This window comes from Poeciliopsis prolifica, unplaced genomic scaffold, assembly GCF_027474105.1.
Source record: "Poeciliopsis prolifica strain line A6 unplaced genomic scaffold, Auburn_PproV2 SCAFFOLD014, whole genome shotgun sequence".
In the NCBI taxonomy this organism is placed as follows: domain Eukaryota; kingdom Metazoa; phylum Chordata; class Actinopteri; order Cyprinodontiformes; family Poeciliidae; genus Poeciliopsis; species Poeciliopsis prolifica.
In genome coordinates this window covers 11,612,457-11,635,997 of record NW_026562389.1, presented here as the reverse complement: position 1 = coordinate 11,635,997, position 23,541 = coordinate 11,612,457, and the positions used below count along the sequence as shown (strand labels likewise).

The following is a 23,541-nucleotide window of genomic DNA, read 5'->3' as shown; positions in this document are numbered from 1 at the left end:
AGAAATATTATTTGTTTTGTTTTATTTAACAGAAATTAAATTTTCTTTACAAAAAATTATGGTAAACATTATTATTTAAAACATAAAACAGCTTCTGTTATGAATGATTTCCTTCATTTTCAATAGTGATGCATTATTCATTTAAAATTATTTTAAAAAATATTTGTCCTCATGTAATTTATTATTATTGATTTCTAAACCTTAATGTATTTGTTTTCTTTCTGTTTTGCTCCTTTATATTCTTCATAATGCGAAACTTTAACGGAGCAGCTTCGGCATCCCAAACAGCAGTAACTGTCCGTGTGTGAAAACGTGTCGGAGTGAGCCCTCCTGTCCGGGCTGCTCTCTGATTGGCCCATATGTCAAAGTCTTTGTGCTCCTGAAGACATCGAGGCGACAGCAGGGAAAAACAGCTGGATCAGCTAGCGGCTCCGCTGGCTCCTCCAGCCCCTCCACCGGCTCTCTCCTCCGGGTTCCCAGCCTCTCTTCGATACGGTACGGTCCTCCACGGCTCTCCGTGACACCCTGAGCGGGCGGCTCCAGGTTTCCCGGCCGAGCCGCCGGTTCGACCCAGTTTTCCAGCAGCTTTCCCCGTTAGCCCGTTAGCTGGTTAGCCCGTTAGCTGGTTAGCCACTTAGCTGGTTAGCCAGTTAGCTTAGCTGCTGACCCCGGTGGAGGCTGAGCGGATTAAACAATCAGGGCAGATCAGAAACCTCCAGAGGGGCATCAGGAAGCAGCCTGGCTCTCATCCGGCCTCCAGACATCCAGCTTTAAACTGGAGGAAACGTTTACCTGCAGTCACTAAATGATGCGTTCAGGTGTTTTTTGTTTATCTGTAAACTTTCCAGAATATATATATATTTCCTTTACAAGGTGCTAAAGGGCCGAAATTTAAACGACTGAAGTTATTTTACTACTACTTATTACCATTTATCATCTTATTCTTTAGGGAAAAAAACCATCAATGTTTTACTCTATTGGCTCAAGTTAACAGGAAATATTTGCTGAGATTTTCTCTGTCATGATGAGTTTTTCTCAAATTATTTTCCTTACATTATTTTCCTTAAATTATTTTCTTTACACTGATCTGCTGAATGAAAGCAGTTGTGACTCTGGGTTTGTTTTTGCTGCAGTTAGAAGGAAACTCGTCATTTCCAAGTTCAAACTCCAGGAAAACCACAAATCAGAACCAGTTTGGGTCGGGTTCTGGTTCTGGTGCAGCGCTGCAGCGCTGGGTTTTTACTGGGATTAAAACTCTTTCATTTAAAGCCTTAAAAAGTGCTGAATGATTTGACATGGTTGTTGTTCTGTGTGAACTATTTGGATGTTATTATGATTCATCTGCTGCTGATTTAATGCAGAAAAAGTGAAAAAAAAAGAAAATTAAATTTTTGCTACACTTTTATAAGATATTCCATTTTGGTTCTGTTTTTTTCTTTCTTTTAACTCTCATTGCTCCAACATTAATAATGCGTAAATATCCATGTTGTGAATTTTGGGCCTAGTCAAAGACCTGACACCCACATAAAGAATATTGATCTTTTCTCTTTATTTTTGTAAAATATTGTTTTTTTTTCTTTTGATAAAACAGATCTTAAAATCTCGTCGGTTTGCTCAGATTCTTTCTGGTGGAAACGTTTCCACCGACGGAACCAGACCCGGTTGGTTCTGGTGGAAGCGTTTCCACCAACAGAACCAGACCCAGTTGGTTCTGGTTCTGTCTCTGTTAACCAGCCTGTCGTTCCCTCAGGTCTGCTGCGTTCAGTCGGGTCGGTTACAGTGTTGGTTCTGGTTCTCGCAGAACCTCTGATGCTCTTCTAGAAAAGTTCTGGTGGATCTTCCAGAACCAGTCCATAGCCGCCGACCCGCTGGGTTTATTTTAGCTGCTGGCAGCCGGGCGGCTCATCAGCTGTTCACATAAACACGGCGGCCAGATGTTTGCTCCCATTTTCTCTCCGCTCTTATTTTCAGCTTCCCGACCCAAACGGTTGTTATCCGGGCTGGCCCGGTTCTGTAAGCTGCATTTAGGGGTTTCAGCTCGGCGGTTCCTCCCACACAGAAAGCAGCTTCCTGAGCATCCTGCGGCCTCAGTGGAAGCTGGACCAGAACCAGAACTTTGTATTATTCTGTGGACTTCCTGCTGCTGCAGGTTCTAACCCGGCCGGGTTTCCTGGACGGTTCTGCCATCCTGAGCAGGGATCTGACGTTGAGGTTCTGGTGGGTCTGTGGGATTCCAGATGGTTCTGTTGTTGTTTCACTGTTGGGTTCTGTGGAGTAGGGAAAAGTAGTCAGTATCTGTCCTGTTGAAACAATCAAGCCGTCAAATTTATTACTGAAATATCTCCTTATTCCAGTAATAAGGTAGTTAAAGGAATCATAAAACACGGCGCGGTCGAATCGTTTGCTTTGTCTCAGAACTTCAGATTTTCTGTCGCCCATTGGAACCACGACAGAAAGACTCGTCTCACTGTGGACTGATCTTTACAAACCAGCCAATCTGGGCCCTTCTTTTATTGTCCTTGGTTCTGATTGGCTGAACCCTAATGAGCGATATCAATTATGCTATTGATTTTTGCCTCGTTCATTAGCAGATACTCAAGTTAATAAAATATATATATATATATATATATATATATATATATATATATATATATATATATATATATATATATATAGAGAGAGAGAGAGAGAGAGAGAGAGAGAGAGAGAAAATGTTGCTAAAAATAATTCAGTTCTTTTTTTGGCTAGAAAATATTTGATTGCTTAAAATATGAAATGATTCAAATATTAAAGTGTTTGAAGTATGAAAAACATTTTTCATGAATAGATATTTTATTTATTTGAATATATCTATTATTATATCTATATAAATAAATACCTAAATTTATATTTTAGATAATAAATAATTCTTATTTACTTCTAAATATCTAAATAAATATTTCTTTACTTGTATTTCTGAAATGTATTTAGATATTTATCTATATATTAATGTTTTAGATGATTTTAATGTAGATATTTGTAAATAAATGTTTAGATGAATCTAATTAAATGTACATATTTAGCTATACATAAATGTTTATATCTACATATTTAGATATAATCTTAATCTGAGATAATCTGTCAGTATTAAAGGTTCTCCTGGAGCCTTTCTGCTCTTTGACCTCTTGACCCTCTCTGGGCCGGTCCTGGATTCTGGCTGGACCTCTGCGGAGTCGGTTCGACCCGTTCGGGTCGTCTGAGCCCGGCGACGCCGTGCGGAACGCCGCTCCTCGTTAATCCAGATTATCCTGCTGTTGTTGAGCTTCAGTCCTTTTACTGCGGAGGGGAAAGTTCTGCTGAGATTGGACCCGACTTCCAGAACTTCCTCCGTATTGTGTGTAAATCTGGGCCCAGTCTGGGTCAGAAGCCCAGTTTTTACCAGGGCTGGTCGGTTTCCTGCAGCCGCTTCCTGTTTGATTCCTGCTGATTGTGTCGCGGCAGCAGAGCAGAATGTTCTGGTCCGGCCCGGTTTGTGACTCCGCTTCTCTCTGCAGCTGGTTCTGATTCTGATGATGAGGTGGAAACATGGAGGCTCCTGAATACCTGGACCTGGATGAGATCGACTTCTCTGATGACTCAGTGGTCCGTATGGAAACCCAAAACCACGCTCGGTTCTGAACCGACCCGTTTAGATTCATAACACCAGAACCTGTCATTTGTTTTCCAGTATTCTGTCACATCACTGAAGAACATCCCAGAACTGTCCAGAAGGAGCGATGGCCCGGCAGAAGAGAGACCAGGTGAGCAACTGGACCGGTCCCGATCCGACCCGGTCCTGATCCGACCGGACCGGACCGGACCGGCTGGTTCGGTCATGGAAACCGGTTCAGATCAATGTTTCTGTAACTTTCTGAGGAGCTTTTTAATGAATTTCCTGAATCTATTCTTGGAGGAATTGTTTTGTTTTGTTTGTTGATTTGATGACCTCTGACCTCTGAATGAAGAAGGAAAAATAAAAGGAGATGAGGAAAATAGAAAAGAAATATTTAAATAAACAAGAAAATGCAAATAAGAAAATAAATCAGTGTATGATTAAAAAGTGTCAGTAAATACAAAATGTGGAGAAATTGTAAAAAATGTAATTGATGGTAAATAAAATCCATTTGAAGGACAACATAAAAAAACTGACAGTAGATTAAAAATATAAAGTATAGAAAACGAGAAAGAAGTAAAATTTACAGTAAATTAAAACAACTACAAAATAAATACAGAACATGAAAACATTTAACTATAAGCTAAATTTTATATAAAAATAATGACAATTAAAAAATCATGAAAAACTGGAAAATCTTGAGATATAAAAGAAAACTACTAAAACAATGTGCTTCAACATAAAATGGTAAATTAATAGTAATAATGCTAAATTTATACGACATGTGATCAAATAATTTGGTAAAGTTCTTATTTTTTGGATGTAACATTTGGCACATTAATCACCAAGTAATTTATATATTTCTGTATTAATTGACAATTTTGGCAGGATCAGTCTTCCATACTCCTCATCCGATTGCATGAGTCAGAGATGTTCTGATCAGACGGATCAGTTTGTTGTTGGGTTTTGATCTCAACCTCAGATTTTTAACCTCTGAGGGTTTCTGGACTAGAAAAGCAACCGAATGAAGAATCCGGGACGTTTGTCTCCTTTTCCAGGAATGTTTCAGATGGAATATTTTCTTCTTCTGCAGCTCCGGCCATCAACTGGAGCCGCGGCGTTCCCTCCCACAGCGGGGGGGGCATCAAACCCACGGGCCTGGCCGAGGTCCACAGCAAGTTCCGTCCGGTGAAGCGGGTCTCCCCCCTGAAGCACCAGCCCGAAACCACGGAGTCGGACTCGGACGGGAAGAGCCAGACCCAGGGTCCGGCACTGGAGCAGAGCGAGGTCGGTAAGGACGAGCCCGGCTCCGAGAAGCAGACCGCCGCCTCCACGCCGTGCGACGGCGGCAAGGCGAAGGTTGGCGGGGTCGGCGGAAACGCTCAGGCTCTGTTCGGGGAGCTGGAGCACTACGACCTGGACATGGACGAGATTCTGGACGTGCCGTACATCAAGTCCAGCCAGCAGATGTCCACGCTGCCGCGGGTCCCACACGACAGGCGGGCCGCGGCGCCGGGGGGCAGCGCCGGCGGGGGGACGCTGGAGAGGAACCGAGGGAGAGGAGGAGGGATGAAGAGCTCCACTCTGACCCACAACGAGCCTCTGAGCCTGGGCAGCAGCAGCCAGACGCCGGTGAGTCCAAACGCCTGGTTCTGGTCCTGCTTGCTGACGGGTTCCAGCAGCGCCTCCAGAGAAAAGGAAAACAGTTTTTACTTTGAGTTTCCTGATAAACGAGCCTGAAGCTCCGTCTGGGTTCTGCTTCCTGCAGTTCTGCGTTCTGTCTCCGGTGAAGTGGTCGGACCTCAGGAAGTCCAAGTCCATGGACCCGGACCTCCACCACCTGCACCGCTCCGCGGGAGGAGCCGGCGGTGGCGGCGTCTACCAGGCGGAGCCGCCGCCGCCCGGCCTCCTCAGCTCCTCCTCTCTCTCCTCCTTCTCTGATGCAGGTGGGGTGTGAAAACGTTTCCCTCTGACATCAGGAAACGCTCTGACCCGATCGGTTCTGATTCCAGACAAGCTGCTGTCTGCACGCGTCTTCCCGGACCCCCAGAGCCAGCGGTCCGGGGCGGAGCCTCCGGGGGGGCTGGCGTTCCCCCTGGCAGGGTGCATTATGGGTAAACCGGACGCCTCCAAAACCTGGACTCCTGGAGGAGCAGCGAGGGGAGAGCTGGACGAGGAGACGAAGAAGAACCAGAACATCATCAACATCGTCAGGGAGGGGCAGATCTCCCTGCTGGTGGGTGGAGGCATTACAGCCAACATGTCCACACGCATTTCATAAAAACATTAATTCATCTGGAGGAAACGGAACAAACCATTACTGTAGGACTGAAGCAGATGTTCTGATCAATAATCACAACATTGATCACAATGTGATCAATATTGATAGAACGTTCAATACCTTCACTGAATCTGATCCAGAACCACACAGCATTCTGGGAGATGTAGGCGGAGGAAAAGTTGGTTGCTCAGCAACATCTTGATGTGTCAGCCATTGCAGGATTTTCTTCTGAGCCTCAAAACTGCTTAAAAATAAAAACATGGCGTGAAAACTGAAGGTCAAACAGGAAGTGACACGTCAGACATTTAAAACAAAAACCAAATCAATAATTATTGTTATCGACTGATATGAACATGATGTCCACCTCCTCCTCTTCCTCCTCCTCCTCCTACTCCTACTCTTCTTCCTCCTGCTTCTCCTCTTCCTCCTCTTGCTCCTTTTCCTCCTGCAGCCTCACCTGGCGGCCGACAACCTGGAGCTGATCCGAGACGAGGACGGGAACAACCTGCTGCACGCCGCCGCCTCTCAGGGTCACGCCGACTGCCTGCAGCATCTCACCTCCCTGATGGGCGAAGACGGCCTCAACGAGCGCAACAGCCTGCAGCTCACCCCCGCCGGCCTGGGGGTAAAGGTCAGGACCCGCTCTCCAAACACCCCACTACACCAATGCAGTCAGGGCTGGACTTGGACTAGGCCATTATATTTCATTAGCTGCTAAGTGTTCTCAGCTGAACCTTTTAGGATTTTCCTGCTTTTTCTCCCAGGTTTTCTTTTTCCTGCAGCATCAAATCTGAATGAGCTCATTTAAACTTTCAAGCTCTTATTCTGCCTGGTTCTGTGGTGAGTAAAGTACCGGATCAGCGCCTCGACGGTTCAGGTTGTGTTTCTGTTTCTGCTGTCCAGCTAAGCTTTGGTTGAACTTCCTCTGCAGACAGGAAGCCGGCTGTAAAAACTCTGATAGGGAGGAAGATCACATCCGAGATAAAACGATGTGAACGCTAACAGCAGCCGGTTGTTTGTCCAATCAGACGGAAGGAGGAGAGTTCAGCCCAGCTGCTCTGATTGGCTGCCAGACAGGAAGCTGAGCAGCTGTTCTCTGCTCTGATTGGCTCTTCTAGTTGAAGGAAGACAGATTTCCTACCAGCTGATTGTTAATGAAATATGTCAGACAGTCGAGGTTTGTTGATGTTGGGATCAAACTGTTTAGAGCTCCAGGTCCAGGAGCCGGTGTCGCTCTGCAGAACTCGGTTCTGGGTAATAAGAGTGTGTCCGTGTCCGTGTGTGTGTGTGTGTGTGTGTGTGTGTGTGTGTGTGTGTGTGTGTGTGTGTGTGTGTGTGGTGTGTGTGTGTGTGTGTGTGTGTGTGTGTGTGTGTTTCAGAACGGCCATCTGGAGTGTGTGAGGTGGATGGTGAGTGAGACGGAGGCCATCGCTGAGCTGAGCTGCACCAGAGAGCATCCCAGTTTGATCCACTATGCTGCTCGATACGGACAGGTAACCACAGCAACAGTTATCAACACTCACCGCTCCAAATAATCAGCTGATTCACTCGTCGATTAATATTCAACTGGTGAATATAAACTCAAAACATGCAAACATTCAGAGCATTAATGAAGCCGAACTGTAAAAAAATCAACATTTTGCTCTGAAGATGAAAGAAATGTTTTCAGAGCTGAACTGATGGTTCCAGAATCATTTTCTTCATGGCTGTTATGAAGCTGCCTGACGCGCCGCTGCCCCCTGTGGTGTGATGAGGTAACGCTCCACCTCCAGAAACCTGTTTGGTTCTGTGCAGGAGAAGGTTCTGCTGTGGCTGCTGCAGTTCATGCAGGAACAGGCCATCTCCCTGGACGAAGTGGACCAGAACGGAAACACGGCCGTCCACGTGGCGGCGCAGTACGGACACCTCACCTGTATCCAGGTAAGCCCACACCGGGCAGCTGGGTGGATGAAGCCTCTGGTTTCCTGATGTTGTGTGGAAGCTGAGCTCCTGCCTCTGTGAGTCCAGACTCTGGTGGAGTACGGATCCAACGTGACGATCCAGAACCAGCAGGGGGAGCGGCCGTCGCAGAGCGCCGAGCGGCAGGGCCACACCACCTGCGCCCGCTACCTGGTGGTGGTGGAGACCTGCATGTCGCTGGCCTCGCAGGTCGTCAAGCTCACCAAGCAGCTCAACGAGTGAGTGGGCCCAGATCCAACCGGACCGCTGGACCAGAACCAAACCTTCAGCTGACTGAGAACAAACTGAGTTTGTTTCATCTCATGTCATTTAGGCAAACAGCAGAGAGGATCAACCTGCAGAAACATCTGCAGAGGCTGATGGACCCCAGCAAGACCGAGGGGACGCCCACCAGGTCACCCAGGTAACGCACACACTGCACATACACTGCACACACACTGTACACACACTGCACACACACTGCACACACACTGCACACACACTGTACACACACTGTACACACACTGCACACACACTGCACACACACTGTACACACACAGCACACACACCGTACACACACTGCACACACACTGTACACACACTGCACACACACTGTACACACACTGTACACACACTGCACACACACTGCACACTCACTGTACACACACTGCACACACACTGCACACACTGTACACACACAGCACACACACCGTACACACACTGCACACACACTGTACACACACTGCACACACACTGTACACACACTGCACACTCACTGCACACACACTGCACACACACTGTACACACACCATACACACACCGCACACACACCGCACACACACTGTACACACACTGCACACACACTGCACACACACTGTACACACACTGCACACACACTGTACACACACTGCACACACACTGCGCACACACACTGCACACACACTGTACACACACTGCACACACACTGCACACACACTGCACACACACTGTACACACACCATACACACACCGCACACACACCGCACACACACTGCACACACACTGTACACACACTGTGCACACACTGCGCACACACACTGCACACACACTGTACACACACTGCACACACACTGCACACACACTGCACACACACTGCACACACACTGTACACACACTGTACACACACTGCACACACACTGCACACACACTGTACACACACAGCACACACACCGTACACACACTGCACACACACTGTACACACACTGCACACACACTGTACACACACTGTACACACACTGCACACACACTGCACACTCACTGTACACACACTGCACACACACTGCACACACACTGCACACACACTGTACACACACAGCACACACACCGTACACACACTGCACACACACTGTACACACACTGCACACACACTGTACACACACTGCACACTCACTGCACACACACTGCACACACACTGTACACACACCATACACACACTGCACACACACCGCACACACACTGTACACACACTGCACACACACTGCACACACACTGTACACACACTGCACACACACTGCACACACACTGTACACACACTGCACACACACTGCGCACACACACTGCACACACACTGTACACACACTGCACACACACTGCACACACACTGTACACACACCATACACACACCGCACACACACTGCACACACACTGCACACACACTGTACACACACTGTGCACACACTGCACACACACTGTACACACACTGCACACTCACTGCACACACACTGCACACACTGCACACACACCATACACACACTGCACACACACTGTACACACACTCACAGCACACACACTGCACACACTGCACACACACTCACTGCACACACACTGCACACACACTCACTGCACACACACTGTGCACACACACCATACACACACTGCACACACACTGTACACACACTGCACACACACTGCACACACACTGTACACACACTCACTGCACACACACTGCACACACACTGTACACACACTCACTGCACACACACTGCACACACACTCACTGCACACACACACTGTACACACACACTGTACACACACTGCACACACACTGCACACACACCATACACACACTGCACACACACTGCACACACACTGTACACACACTCACTGCACACACACCGTACACACACTGTACACACACTGCACACACACTGCACACACACTGCACACACACTGCACACTCACTGCACACACACTGCACACACACTGTACACACACTGCACACTCACTGCACACACACTGCACACACACTGTACACACACTGCACACGCACTGCACACACACTGTACACACACTCACTGCACACACACTGCACACACACTGTACACGCACTGCACACGCACTGCACACACACTGTACACACACTCACTGCACACTCACTGCACACACACTGTACACACACTGCACACACACTGCACACACACTCACTGCACACTCACTGCACACACACTGTACACAGACTGCACACACACTGCGCACACACTGCACACACACTGTACACACACTCACTGCACACTCACTGCACACACACTGCACACACACTGCGCACACACTGCACACACTGAACGCACACACTGGACACACACCGTACACACACCGTACACACACCGTACACACACTCACTGATTGGTCCCTGGTGATGATGTGTGTTCCTCCCTGGCCTCCAGTTCCCATCAGCCCCTGGGGGAGGCGTGTCCAGAGCTGCTGCTGACGGCCGAGGCGGTGCCTGGCGACGGACACTGGTTGGTCCGGCAGGGGGGCGTGGCTCCGGACTCGGTGCTGCGGCAGCTTCTGGGGAAAGATGGCGACGGCGTCAGAGAGAGGCCGCAGCCGGGGGCCGGCCTGGGCAGAGACGGCGCCGCGGGGGGCCACAGGACCGGCCTGCTGGAGAGGAGGGAGCTCAAACTGGCCAGACTCAAGCAGATCATGCAGCGCTCTCTGAGCGAGTCCGACTCCGAGGGCTACCCGCCGGAGGAGGGGCGGAACCAGGCCGCGCTGCGACCCGATAGGCCGACCCACCTGCCAGTCACAGAGGAGGAGCCGGCGTCCAACCACCTCCATCAGGTGATGAGGAAGCACCTCCCCTCCTCATCCTCGGCTGAGAGGAAGCTGGCCTTTTCTCTCAGCGGGTCGAAGTCTGTGGACAGCATCGGCTACACGCCGTCCCCCACGTCCAGCGACCCGGACGCCACGGAAACCAGAACCCCAGAAACCCCCGCCGCCGACGGCCAGAAGGTCGCCACCAGCCCCAAGAGCGCCCTGAAGTCGCCATCGTCCCGCAGGAAGACCTCCCAGAACCTGAAGCTCCGGGTCACCTTCGACGAGCAGGTCCACAAGAGCTCGTCCAATCAGGAGCCAGAAACCAGCCGGGCGCCGCCGGGGAAGGACAGGACTGCGGCCGCCGGCTCAGAGGGCAAGAGGTCATTCGGGACGTTTCGCTCCATCATGGAGACGCTGAGCGGGAACTCCAACCACAGCAACAACAACAACAACAGCGGCGGCAGTCCGGTTAAACCGTCAGCCTATCAGAACTCACCTGGCAGGAAGTCCGTTGCGGGCGGAGCCAAGGGCAAGAGCCGAGTCAGCAACGTCTGACCAGCTGAAAACAGAAGAGGCCTTGAACATGAGAACCAATCACAACATTTAGCTTTTCATAAAAACTGATCAACATGAAAAGAAAGTTAATTCAGTTCAGAACAAAACGATGATAATAAACGGATCATTTTTCTTTTAAATCATCCAACTTTAAAGGAATCCATGTTAACACTGATAGAGCTAACACCCTTAGCTAAATCTGACAACGCTAGCTAGCACCACTAGCTAGCATCATCAGCCACTAGCTAGCATCATCAGCTAGCATTATGAACTAGCACCACTAGGATCATCAGCTAGCACCAACATTTATCAGAACAGATTTCTAGTTAATGTTTGGATGTTTAAAGATAATCATCTTTATCAGATCAAAATCTTTGGATCTCTTCGCTCACCGTTACAAAGTTCTGCTCTCCTTTCAGATCAATAATCTGCGTCTCTTTGTTTCACAATAACCTCTTCATTTATGAAGCGGTGAATCCTGACGGGTCCGATCCTCGACCCGATCCTCCAGAAACGGTTCCAGCTTCTTCCTTTTCTGACCCGTCTGTCCAGAGCAAACCGCCACAAACCCAGTTGGTTCTGATCCAGTTCTGAACATCTCAGGTGTCACAGGTCCAAATTCAGAGCTGATGATCAGACTTCTGGTTCTGGACGATCAGAGGATCCAGACTTTTAGTCTGGATTTGGACCCCAAACCTTTCTGTGCCTTTAAACCAGCAGGACGTGTAAAACCTGCTGCTGATCCGTTTCCTGGTGCCGGTCGGGATTCTGGATCAGGTGCTGCTGTCTGCTTCTCTTTTTCTATATGTTTTTATTACAAGCTTAGATCAGTTTCTTCATGAATTAAATCATTTTGGAGGTTTTTAGTTCCTGGTTGTTAAATTTTACATCTTTTCTCTGGGTTTTAAATTAAAAATTGTTCATTTTAAACAGTTTTATTTTCACGTCTGTTTTGTTTTAAAGGTTCTCATGTTCTCAGCCTCAAATCTTCAACCTTTTTAAAGTTTATAAACTATTTTTCAGACCCGCCTGTATCTGAGTCTTCATACTTCAGATGTCACTTCTTCTCTTCCAGGATGGTTTTTTGTTGGTTTTCACTGGGAAACGTTTGAACTGATTCATGTTCGTTTCCTGATCTCCACCACAAACCAAGTATTTATGTTTCTGCACACAGTGTTACGGTTTAGAGTTTTTATTTTTTAATCAAGCACCAGCACAACTTTAAACAACCCACTGTACATATTTGATTAGTATTTAAATTGTTTACGTTGTATTCCACCTCTTATTTCTTCATTATCTATGCAGTATTTTTGGCATGAGGTAGACGTTAGATGACGGGGAGGTTTCAAGAAGCACCTTCTACATTTTATCTGCATGAAGTTTGAAGAAAGTTTTCTGCAGCTTGTTGTGATGAAGCAGGAAAGAAAAGCCTGATGTTGTTTTTTTGCTCGATTTTTAAAGTTTCTGTTCAAAGTTCTGAATGATCTCCTTCAGTGAGTCCAGTTAGTTTACATTCAAAATGCTCAAATGTTCTCTCACTGGGAGCTTTGCCTGGATTCCCAGGTTATTTTTACAGATCTAGCGCCCCCTGGTGAGAACAGGGGGATGTGCATCTCAAGGTAATGTTGAGTTCAGTTCTGTCTCTGTTTTCCATTTTGTCTCATTCACATCCTGGGTTAAAGGTCATCGCTGTGAGCTTCTGCTGTGCAGTTTGCTCCTTCATGACCTCAGCTCCACTTTTAGAGAATTTCTGTCTGTTTCCAGAAATTTCTCCTGATTCTGGTTGGTTTTTATTTCGGGATCAAGTTCAGATAAAAACATTCCCAGATAATCGCAGAAAAACTCCGAACTGTTTGCAAAAAGAAACTTGTTGAATGTGGGAGTGTGTGGTCGCTGGTCTGTTTCAGACAAACTGAAGTAAACTTTTATTTCTGGACTTTTATTTGGAGTCATGTTGATTTTCTCAGTTTATTTTCACTCTGACTGTAAAGTATTCATCTTTTTCTGTTTTCTTTTTTTAATCTCACAAAATCTCAAAATGATCTCAAATGTTGTGAAGAAAAGAAGCCGAAGCAAAATGAACCAACCAAAAACCACTAAAAGTTTTTCCTCTGATTAAGTTTGAATTTTTTTACCTTTTCTTCTTTTTGTAGAAAGTATGTCTAACTTCATCAGGTCACTAATTAAATATTACTTTAGAAATATTAATATTTAGTTATCAAGTTAAATATTTACATTGCAAACTAAATCTTTAACAACAAAAAAGCATCAAGCTAAATGTTTAGCCTGCTAAAAAATTAATTTGAAACTAATTTATAAATAAATAATATAAATAATATGATTTATTTGCCTGAGAGGCTGAACAACCCAAAACTTTAACTTTCCAAACAGCATCATGTTACAAACCACCTTACATCCAACTGCCATTTAACAGCAGTAATAAGGGTCAAAGGTCAGACAGTTATTAACTCATGACAGTGTCTCAGGTGGCAGAATATCTGGGTCCTCCTGCAGGCCTGTAAAGTCCCTCTACAGGTCCCAGGACCCCACTTTTGACCACCCTGATCAAGACGGATGTGTTGTGTGAATTGTTCTCTCTGCTGGTTTAATGGACGATTCATAACGGAGCCAGTATTTATTTCTGCAGCATGAAAAGCAGTCACTTACCGGCGGCCAGGATTTATAGTGTTTGCAGGGCAAATTGGTCTTTGATGGTTCCCACGCAGCGCCGCCGCTTCCCCACGGAGCCTAATGGGGCCCGCTCTAATGGCCGCCCTCCATCATGGCGGCAAATATGAAACACGAGCTCGCCGCGTGACAATTAGTAAAACAACAAGTTGAGATGTGAGGAAGGCTGAAGGAGCTCACAAAACAAAAACCACAAGCTGTTTGTTTTCTTTCCTCCGTCCTGCAGCGGGGGGTTGGGGGGCGTTAAGCTGATAAATTAGGCCTCATTTATTGGACAACAGTTTGAGTCGATACCCAGGGGCCTCTGGACGAGGCTCCACAGCCGCTAATTGGTTGACTGTTTGCTGGGGGCCTCACACACAGCGGCTCCATGAAACTGGGAGAGACGAGCCGCTGATTTGACAGCGGGGGGCGGAGGTGTGGGGGGGGGTCATGTATAGATTTTTGTGTCTGTTGTTTCGGCTTATTTGTGTGCTTCTTTTACTCAGTCAATCAAATTTAATTGACACCGCTGGGCTGTGGCCGGGGGCCCCGCGGCATGCTGGGATATGACAGGCCTTTAATGCCAGAGAGAGAGAGAGAGAGAGAGAGAGAGAGAGAGGAGGGTCTTCTGTTTCTGAAGGGTGGAGCATGTGGGGGGGGGGGTAAGGGGGATAGGGGGGTAGAGGGGCATGGGGGTCCGGTGACCCGTCAACAGCATTAATTGATGTAACAACAGCGATGACTGATGCTAATAAATCCAACCTTTAAGAAAAAAGGTAATTAGACGACGCCCTGGTCAAAGAGCCGCACTGATAAACACCATTCATCTTCCAGCGAGGCCTTCAGACACACACACACACACACACACACACACACACACACACACACACACACACACACACACACACACACACACATTTAATATTCAGATCAAACTCTACATTCACATTTTGTCCAGGACTGAACGTTATGTCAGCAGGAAACGTTTTGTTTCTGTTCCAAGATTCCAAACCGGTCATCACGGCTAAATACTTAGCTTCAAGCTAAATATATAGCTAGCAAGCTACATGTTAGCTTGCTAGCTATATATTTAACTTACATATTCAATATTTAGTTTGGAGATAAATATTTTAAATATATTAACATTCAGTTAATATAAGTGTTTAGCTAGCAGGCTAAACACTTAGCCTGCTAGCTAAACATTTAGTTAGCAAGTTAAACACTTAGCCTGCTAGCTAAACATTTAGTTAGCAAGTTAAATATTTTTCTCCAAACTAAATAACCATTTCAGAAGAACATTTAGCTGCTAGAGAACAAAGATCCACAAAGAGGAAACGTCACCAAAAGGCCCGGCTGCAGGACGTCCCAGCATATCAATGGAAAGTTGAGTGGAAAGAAAAAGTTTGGTAGAAAAAGATGCACAAGTTGCAGAATTTGGGGAGATTGTCGAGGTGAAAACTAACATCTGTAAACGTTGTTTATGTCACAGTCTGTTGGTTTGGATCGTCTGCTGATTCTGGTCCACTGGGTCCACTGAACTGAATCAGGATGTGAAGCTCAGCTGCGTTTCCTCTGCTTGAAGGTCCAACCTGCAGGAATTCAAACCGTGGGAATACTTCACATTAGTTTCAGATTTTATTCATAAAATTACACAAACCTCATAGAAAATGTTGCTTTTATTTTGTTGTTTTTGAATTTGTAACAATTTGCAGAGAAAGAGTGAATGAAATTACAATACAAGTTTATATTATAAAGATCAATTTATTTAGGCTTTTTTATGCTGCTGAACTTTGATTTATTTCTTATCAATACTCCCTCATAAACATTCAAGTAGATGATTTTATTATATGTCAGACTAATTTTAATGCATGTTTCTTATTCTGCGCCTGTCTTTGTGTTATTCCTTTGCTTTTGTCATTGCATTTAGTGAAGCATCCACATCGTGACATCCCGAAATATTGATCCAAGTCACGTCTTTATATAATTGTTTCCTGTAGTTCCTCTGCAGGGCCAGCAGGGGGCCGCATTGTGCTTCAGGGCCCAGCAGCAGATCCTTGTTTTGCTCCCGACCCGCCCGGATCAGAACACGCTGCCTGCCGTAAAGCGGTTTGTTTTCATCCTCCAGTCAGGCTCAGTTTGGACTCTGGATTTATGGTTTGACGTCCTGGAGTCAAATCATCAGAGAACAATTAGTCGAGTTGTTTGTTCCTTATCTGTCCAACAGAGAATCTTTCCCAAGTCTCGGGCTCCGACCCGGTTCCTTTGCAGCCGAACAGGAGCCAGAACTTTCTTGCACAACAACTTAAACTAACATCTTTCCTCTCTTTAGTGATTGTTCTTCCACGTCTCTCCAAATCTGAATTCCTTCCTGACCTCTAGGTCAGATGGACCCATTTGGCCCAGTCCATTTCGTTTAGGTTAAATCATATCTTAGTGCGAACCAACCAAACATCATTTTTAACTATTAACATAATTATATTCCTCTTCAGACTCTGATCGTTGCAGATGTTCTGCTGAATGTTGCACAACGTTGATCTCAAACTTGCCATCGATTTCTCTGCACTTTCCTGAAACTCTGGATGTTTTTATTGCAGATCTTTAACGACTCCAAGCCTGGAACATCCAGCAAACCCAAGAATCTGCTGCAGGAAAACATCAGAAATAAGTTTAAATGAGTTTATAAACTAAGAAGATGCTGACATTAACATCTACATCCATTGGTTTCTGTCAGCGGTTTGCAACCTGAGGCTCCAGAGCCACAAGTGGCTCTTTGGATGTTCCACGCCGGGTCTTGATGACTTTTTGTCTAAAGATTTTTAATAATAAAGTAGCAGATTAATTTTTAAACTTTCAAAGTAGAATGGCACGAACATTTGCTTGGAATATGTTTGTGATTGTTTTTCTTATCAGGATGGAAAAATGAGTTTGTTGATATTTTCCATAAATATCAACATCTCATAGAAGAAAATGTATCATTTAAAGGTTTTATGATAGAAGGAAAACTTTAGATCTGAAAGGTCACATGACATTTCAGACTCTGAATTTTGTTTATTTAGCTCAGAGGCAAAATGGCTGCAGATCTCTGGTCTATGTGAAGAAGGAATGGAAGAAGTAAAACTAAATGAAAAGATCAGATATTTTACGGGTTTATCAAACAACAGCGAGGTCCTTTGGCCCCTTTAGCCCACCCCTGGGTCTGTCAGTGGCCAGTTGCTCAGTTAATGAGAAAATCAGTTTTTTCTTTTCCAAATAATGATTCTCTCCCCAGGTTTAAAGATGCAGCAGTAAATAACTCCCTGATCCTCCTGTTATGTGAGGAAATGAGACTCTGAGGGCTCAATTACCCAAAGTGGCCGATCAGAGGAGGCGTTTCTCGTTTCTCCCCGTTTGGTTTTTACAGGTGTGTTTTATGGCCGACGTTCCCTTTAACTCCATCCTGGATCACAGATCCAGACTCAACCCTCTGGTGAATTAACAGTCAAATAAAACTCTCCCGTTTCATGCAGGGGTCCGGCGGGAGCCTCGTAAGGGACCCTGAGGGTCCCCACTCCGCATTTTGGAAGCAGTCAGTCAGGGCCGCGTTTACAGGCTGCAGTAATGATGCTTGTTTGTCCAGCGGTCTGTAAATCACACCGACATTAGAGCTGCCACAGGAGACACAGCAGAGCATCAGCAAGACCCTGGAGACGAGCCGATCCATAACACACACACACACACACACACACACACACACACACACACACACACACACACACACACACACACACACACACACACACACACGCACACACAAATGCACACCTACACACACACACACACGCACGCACACACACACACCCACACACAGACACACACACACACACACACACAGACACAGACACACGCACACACACACACACACACACAGAGCAGGAGCGTTAAACACACGGCGGCCATCTTTAACAGCAAAAACTGGAAGCTCAGCTGAAACGGAAACGAAAATGTTTCCATTGAATTAAAGAAGAAACAGATTTAGGTCCTAATGAAACTCGATGCCACGGAGTTTCTCTCTGTTGGTCAGCAGGGGGCAGCATACTAACAAGTCCTCACAATAGAAACTGATTCTCTGAACACGAATCAGGATTTTCACATTCAGTTACATTAAAGTTATGTTTTATATTAAATATCAAACATGACTTAAAAGTAATTTGACTCTTTGAAATGAAGCCTGTCTCTTTAAGAAGCTCCTATTCTGCCTTCAGGAAGTCAAACATGGCTTCTCTATTGACCCTTGAATGTTTTTACTAGCATTGCTCTGACCAGTTGCTCCTATAATGAGCTCAGCTGATCCACCAGGTGTTTGCTAATTGCTGCTGGCTAGTCTGAAGGAACCGAGGAGGGAAGTGATGTTCTGCTGGGTTAGATCCACCCAGGTGATTTCCCACTGAACAGTTGCCATGGAGATGAAAGCATTTCTCTGAATAGTCCAGGTTTGTTTGATGAGGGAATAAATGATAACATGATATGGAGCTAAAACGCTGCCCGGTCCAAAACCTGAGCTCATCTAAAACCGATCAGAAATCACCAGAATGGATCTTTTTCTTGTTAAAGTTGATCATTTATTAACGAATTAGTGACATCAATAAGGTCACTGATCTTCAGGGCTTCTGGGTTCAAATGAAAAACTGGAATCAAAACATAAAACATGAAATAAAAATTCAAAGAAACAGAACCGAAAAGCCATCCAATACGGGTCCGGTCCGGGTCCGGTCTGGTCCGGGTCCGGTCCGGGTCCGGTCCGGTCCGGGTCCGGTCCGGTCCGGTCCGGTCCGTTACTGGCCCGGACAGAAGGGACAGGAGTTGTTCTTGCTGGACTGGAGCCACATCTGGATGCAGTCTCTGTGGATGGTGTGTGAGCAGGACAGCGGGTGCCGGTTCTCCGGGTCCACATGGTTCTGGCACATGAGGCAGAGCTTGCGGGGCCCGGCGGGGGGCGGGGGCCTCTGGATGGGCCCCGGGGCGGGCCGGCCGATGGGCCCCAGCGCCGAGCGCTCGCTCTGGCTCAGCTTGAAGCCGACCTGCTCCATCAGGTCCTCCACCGACATCCCGGCCAGCGTCCCGCGGGAACTCTTCACCTGCTGCAGCAGCGACATCAGCTGCGGCTTGCCGCACTGCGGGAACCGGGCCCCCAGCTTCTCCAGAACCTTCTCCAGCTTCTCCGCCGGGGCCGACGGCGCGGCGGGGGGCGGGGACGGGCCCACGGGTTGGACCGGCGGGGACGGGGACAGGCTGGGAGGGGGCGTCGCCCTCGCCGGGGTGTGGAAAGGGGGCGGAGCCTGGTGGTGAGGAGGGGGGTAGTGCATGTGAGGAGGAGGGTGGAAGGCGCCGCGGTGCAGGGGGTGGCGCGGGTGGGGGTGTCTGTGGCGGGGCGGGTAGTAGTGTGGGAGGGGGGGCTGGTAGAGCGGGTACTGGGGGGGCGGCTGCGTCACCGCCTGCATCACCTGTCTGAACTTGAGGTCGGCCTGAGGAGACAGGAACGCTGAGTTAGTCAGACAGGAGCTGGGACGGCGCCCCCAGGAGGCCGCCGGGTGCCCCACCGGGGGGCGCCAGACGTTGGAGTCGGATTGAACAGGTTCATGTCTTGTTGGAGTTCCAACATTTCCTCCCCGTTCAGGACCGAGCGTCTCACCGTGGGGACGTGCGGCAGCGTCGGCACGTTGATCCTGGGCAGGGAGTCCAACTCGCGACCCTGCTGCAGCTGCTGCAGAACCTCCTGGAAGCGGCTCTGCAGCTCCGCCTGGCTCTTCCGGACCAGACCCTCCTTCTTCTCCCACTTCCCCCGGTCGTGGTGGTACTGCTGAGGGAACTCCACCCGCAGGGTGTTCAGGTACTGCGCCACCTAGAGGAGACAAGCAGGGATGAAAGAACAGCATTTAGGAAGTCTGGATGTTTCTGAATGGCAAAAACACAAAAAAAAAAAAAACTTTTAGTTTCTGGTGCAAATATCTTAAATTTGTCTTATTTCAAGTAAACGAACTTTTCGTGAGATAGAGGAGCTTATTTTAGGCTAATAATTCCTTAATATTGATAAAAAAGTTAGATTATTTCTGAAATAATCTGCCAGTGGGACGAGAATATTAAGGAATTATTGACCTAAAATAAGATTCTGTCTCACTGAAAGTTACCCTCCATCCAGTTTTGTCTTATATTTTTGTAGTAAATTGTTGCTCTAGAAATTAAACAAGGAATTCTTGATAAAAATTAGTTTTTTTTAGTGTTGCTGGAAACCTTCAGCATGTACTGTCTCTTAAAGAGACACTGTCTCTTAAAGAGACAGTACATGCTGACACATTTTGTCTTTTTGACAAAATCTGTCACATTTAATTTGAGCAGATTAAATATGCAGATTAAGTACAGAAAGCAGTTCTGGCCGATTAACTCATTAAATCAATTAACCAGTTTTTGCTTTTTGATGAATCAGGATTGTTTTTCTTTTTGTTTGCCAATATTCGGAATTATTTCCAAAAATAAACAATAATTCTTGCATCCTGGCTCCAATTCTGATTGTACAGCTGGGAGAAGTGAAGCATCCGGACCTCTTTGAGCCAGGCCTCGATGCGGGACATGGCGCCGTCTCTCTGCTTCTCCACGGCGGCGATCTCGTCCCGGAGGGCCTGCAGCTGGGCTTTGGCCGCCTCCTTCTTCAGCCGCTCCATCTCCCTCCTCAGCTGCTGCAGCTCCTCCGCCCAGCGCCGCTGCTCCTCGCCCTGCTCCTCGTCCAGCGCCGACAGCTTCCTGTCGCTCTCCTCCAGCTCCTTCGCCAGTCTGACGGAGGAACAGGCCGGGTCACATGGTTACACCGTGAGGCTTCACATCAAAGCATTGTGTCAGAATGGCCTAGTCAAAGTCCAGACATACATCTACTTGAAAATCTGTTTGAAGACTAAAGATGCACTGATCTGATATCGATCCCGATAGTGAAAAACATTCTAGATTGGGTTTCAGAGAAAATGTGCCCAATCTATTCAGTCTAATTCTATGCTTTATTATTTATTTACATGATTTTTATTCAGCATAATTTCACTTTCTGACTCACTTGAAAGGTTAATTGCAACTTATTAACCTTTTATTTCAGTCAGTTTGTGTTCCTTTATTACATATTCTATATTGTCTGTTTTTCTGCTGACTGAACAGAATGAAGTTGATTTAGTGTTTAAATATTTAGTTTATCAAATATAATTCAGGATATTTATGTTGGCGTTTAAAAACAGAAACATTTTAAGTAAATGAAGTTGGTTTTCTGTATCAGCGGATATTAAACCCCAGACATCGGTAGTGAAAAACATGGATCAGTGATTCTTTCTTTAAGATTTGAGCCAGACTGTTCATCGGAAGTGCAGCAGACTGTCCCGCTGCTGCAGACTGCCCTGCAGCTGCAGACTGTCCCACTGCTGCTGCAGACTGTCCTGCTGCTGCAGACTGTCCTGCTGCTGCTGCAGACTGTCCCGCTGCTGCTGCAGACTGTCCCGCTGCTGCAGACTGTCCTGCTGCTGTAGACTGTCCTGCTGCTGCAGACTGCCCTGCAGCTGCAGACTGTCCCACTGCTGCTGCAGACTGTCCTGCAGCTGCAGACTGTCCCGCTGCTGCAGACTGTCCCGCTGCTGCGGACTGTCCCGCTGCTGCAGACTGTCCTGCTGCTGCAGACTGTCCTGCTGCTGCAGACTGTCCTGCTGCTGCAGACTGTCCCGCTGCTGCTGCAGACTGTCCTGCTGCTGCTGCAGACTGTCCTGCTGCTGCTGCAGACTGTCCTGCTGCTGCTGCAGACTGTCCCGCTGCTGCAGACCGGATCCCGTCTGTAAACAGTTCCACCTGCAGAAGGAAACTTTGAGGAAGCAGACGGGACCTCAGACGGCTCCTCACCTGTTCCTTTCCTCCTCCGCTCGGTTCCTCTCCGTCAGCAGCTCCCGTTTCTTGCTCTCGAAGTTTTTCCTGGTGGCCTTGGAGTTGTTGAGCTGCAGCTTCACCCGCAGCGACTCCAGTTTCTCCAGCAGAGCCTGGAACAACAAACGGTCAGAACCCAGCAGAACAGCAGCAGCGGCGGGTCGAAGCCGGTCTGGGTCACCTGGTGCTGCCGGATGCCTTCCTCCCTCCTCTTCTTCAGTTGAACTTTGTGCCTCTCCTGCACCTCCTTCTCCTCCTCCTGCTCCCTCTGCAGACGCTCGTAGCGCTCCTTCAGCTGGGAGCCGAACTGGAACACGGCGGCCACCTGGCTCTCCCAGTCTGGCTCCGTGTTGACGCCGGTGTCCGTCGTGGTGCTGTCCGTCTGCACAGCCTGGACCTTAAAGATCAGGTCTGGGACGAGACGGACGGTTCAACCAATCAATTTCCAGATAAAGGAAAAACATTGCTTTTATCTGACTTTATTGTTCATCCTTTTTTCTTTCTTCCACTAAATCTTCCATACATGACAGATAAAGTAATTTCTTTCACAATTACCTTGCACGCCTACAGTTATAAATTTGTAAGCAATAACATTCATGCATCTGTACTGAGAATGTTGTATTTATTGGTCTGATTAACTGGATCGGAGGTTTTCTTTAGTTGTGTGCCATAATCACAAATATTACCAGAAATAATGTTCACAAGTTTCATTAAGTTTCCAGTTCATGTTTATGAGCATCTTTGGAAACATTTTCCAATGAGTGAAACTTTATTGTATCCATAAAACGAAGCAGAGATTCTGCTACTTATTTAACACATTAAAATTAATTTAATAGAATCAGGAAGAAACGTGATGAAGCTTTTTTTTTTTTTTTTAACAAAGTCTTTAATTCTACTTGGCAAAAGTTGTTTACGTTCAGTTTGACGACATGATGAGAAAATGTCAACAACAGTCTGGAAGTTTTTTTTCTTCTCTAGATATCAAACGGAACCGGAAGCGGACTGCAAACACATTCTTCTGACATGAACGCCGAGGTTTTACCTTCGATCGTCATTTTAGCCAACTCCAGGTCCAGGTCCAGGTCCATGTCCTCCTCCTGGACCGGGTTCCCCGGCTGCTGCTCACCGGGAGCAGCTGCTTCCCAGCTAGCTAACATGCTCTTCCAGCTGTCAGCTGTCTCCCAGCTAGCATACATGCTCCGTCCGAACTACAAAAACAACTTCCGCTGACGACAGCGCGTCAAGCTCCCGGTCCATCCGCCTGGTGGATGTGTCCGAGGGATTTATCTTCGCCTTAAGAAACGCTTTTGAAAAACTAAACCCGATTATTTTAACTATTTCAACACATAGTTGACAGTTTCCGTCAGTTGCCCAGACGGATGTTTGTGCTTCCCTAAAAAAGGTCCGGCGGAAATACCTTTACCGTTAGGACGTTACGGAACAAAGATCGTCTATAACATTATTGAATTCA

The 23,541-nt window shown here is 47.0% G+C and overlaps 2 protein-coding genes across 2 annotated transcripts; one reads left to right on the top strand and one right to left on the bottom strand.

Moving 5' to 3' along the window:
• The first annotated feature begins 370 nt into the window (after window positions 1-370).
• Window positions 371-13,422, top strand: sncaip (synuclein, alpha interacting protein). Its single transcript, XM_055039448.1, has 12 exons — window positions 371-495; window positions 3,534-3,621; window positions 3,707-3,779; window positions 4,725-5,263; window positions 5,400-5,577; window positions 5,644-5,867; window positions 6,364-6,543; window positions 7,292-7,405; window positions 7,707-7,832; window positions 7,920-8,089; window positions 8,185-8,274; window positions 10,553-13,422. Exons 2-12 carry the CDS (start codon window positions 3,565-3,567, stop codon window positions 11,478-11,480), a joined length of 2,679 nt encoding a protein of 892 aa, XP_054895423.1. The 5' UTR covers window positions 371-495; window positions 3,534-3,564; the 3' UTR covers window positions 11,481-13,422.
• A 5,431-nt stretch (window positions 13,423-18,853) lies between these two features.
• rnf214 (ring finger protein 214) lies at window positions 18,854-23,467 on the bottom strand. Its single transcript, XM_055039454.1, has 6 exons — window positions 23,113-23,467; window positions 22,252-22,481; window positions 22,050-22,183; window positions 20,726-20,954; window positions 19,819-20,028; window positions 18,854-19,651 (listed from the first exon to the last, which is right to left on the bottom strand). Exons 1-6 carry the CDS (start codon window positions 23,264-23,266, stop codon window positions 18,962-18,964), a joined length of 1,647 nt encoding a protein of 548 aa, XP_054895429.1. The 5' UTR covers window positions 23,267-23,467; the 3' UTR covers window positions 18,854-18,961.
• Window positions 23,468-23,541: the final 74 nt, after the last annotated feature.

Excerpts from the sequence above, each read along its gene's own strand:
- rnf214 (XM_055039454.1), bottom strand. The coding sequence starts at position 23,266 with ATGTATGCTAGCTGGGAGACAGCTGACAGCTGGAAGAGCATGTTAGCT. Across the intron at positions 22,184-22,251 it reads AAGGCATCCGGCAGCACCAG|GCTCTGCTGGAGAAACTGGA; the intron begins GTGACCCAGACC and ends TTGTTGTTCCAG. Across the intron at positions 20,955-22,049 it reads GCGGAGGAGGAAAGGAACAG|ACTGGCGAAGGAGCTGGAGG; the intron begins GTGAGGAGCCGT and ends TTCCTCCGTCAG.
- sncaip (XM_055039448.1), top strand. The coding sequence starts at position 3,565 with ATGGAGGCTCCTGAATACCTGGACCTGGATGAGATCGACTTCTCTGAT. Across the intron at positions 3,622-3,706 it reads ACTTCTCTGATGACTCAGTG|TATTCTGTCACATCACTGAA; the intron begins GTCCGTATGGAA and ends TTTGTTTTCCAG. Across the intron at positions 7,406-7,706 it reads ATGCTGCTCGATACGGACAG|GAGAAGGTTCTGCTGTGGCT; the intron begins GTAACCACAGCA and ends GGTTCTGTGCAG.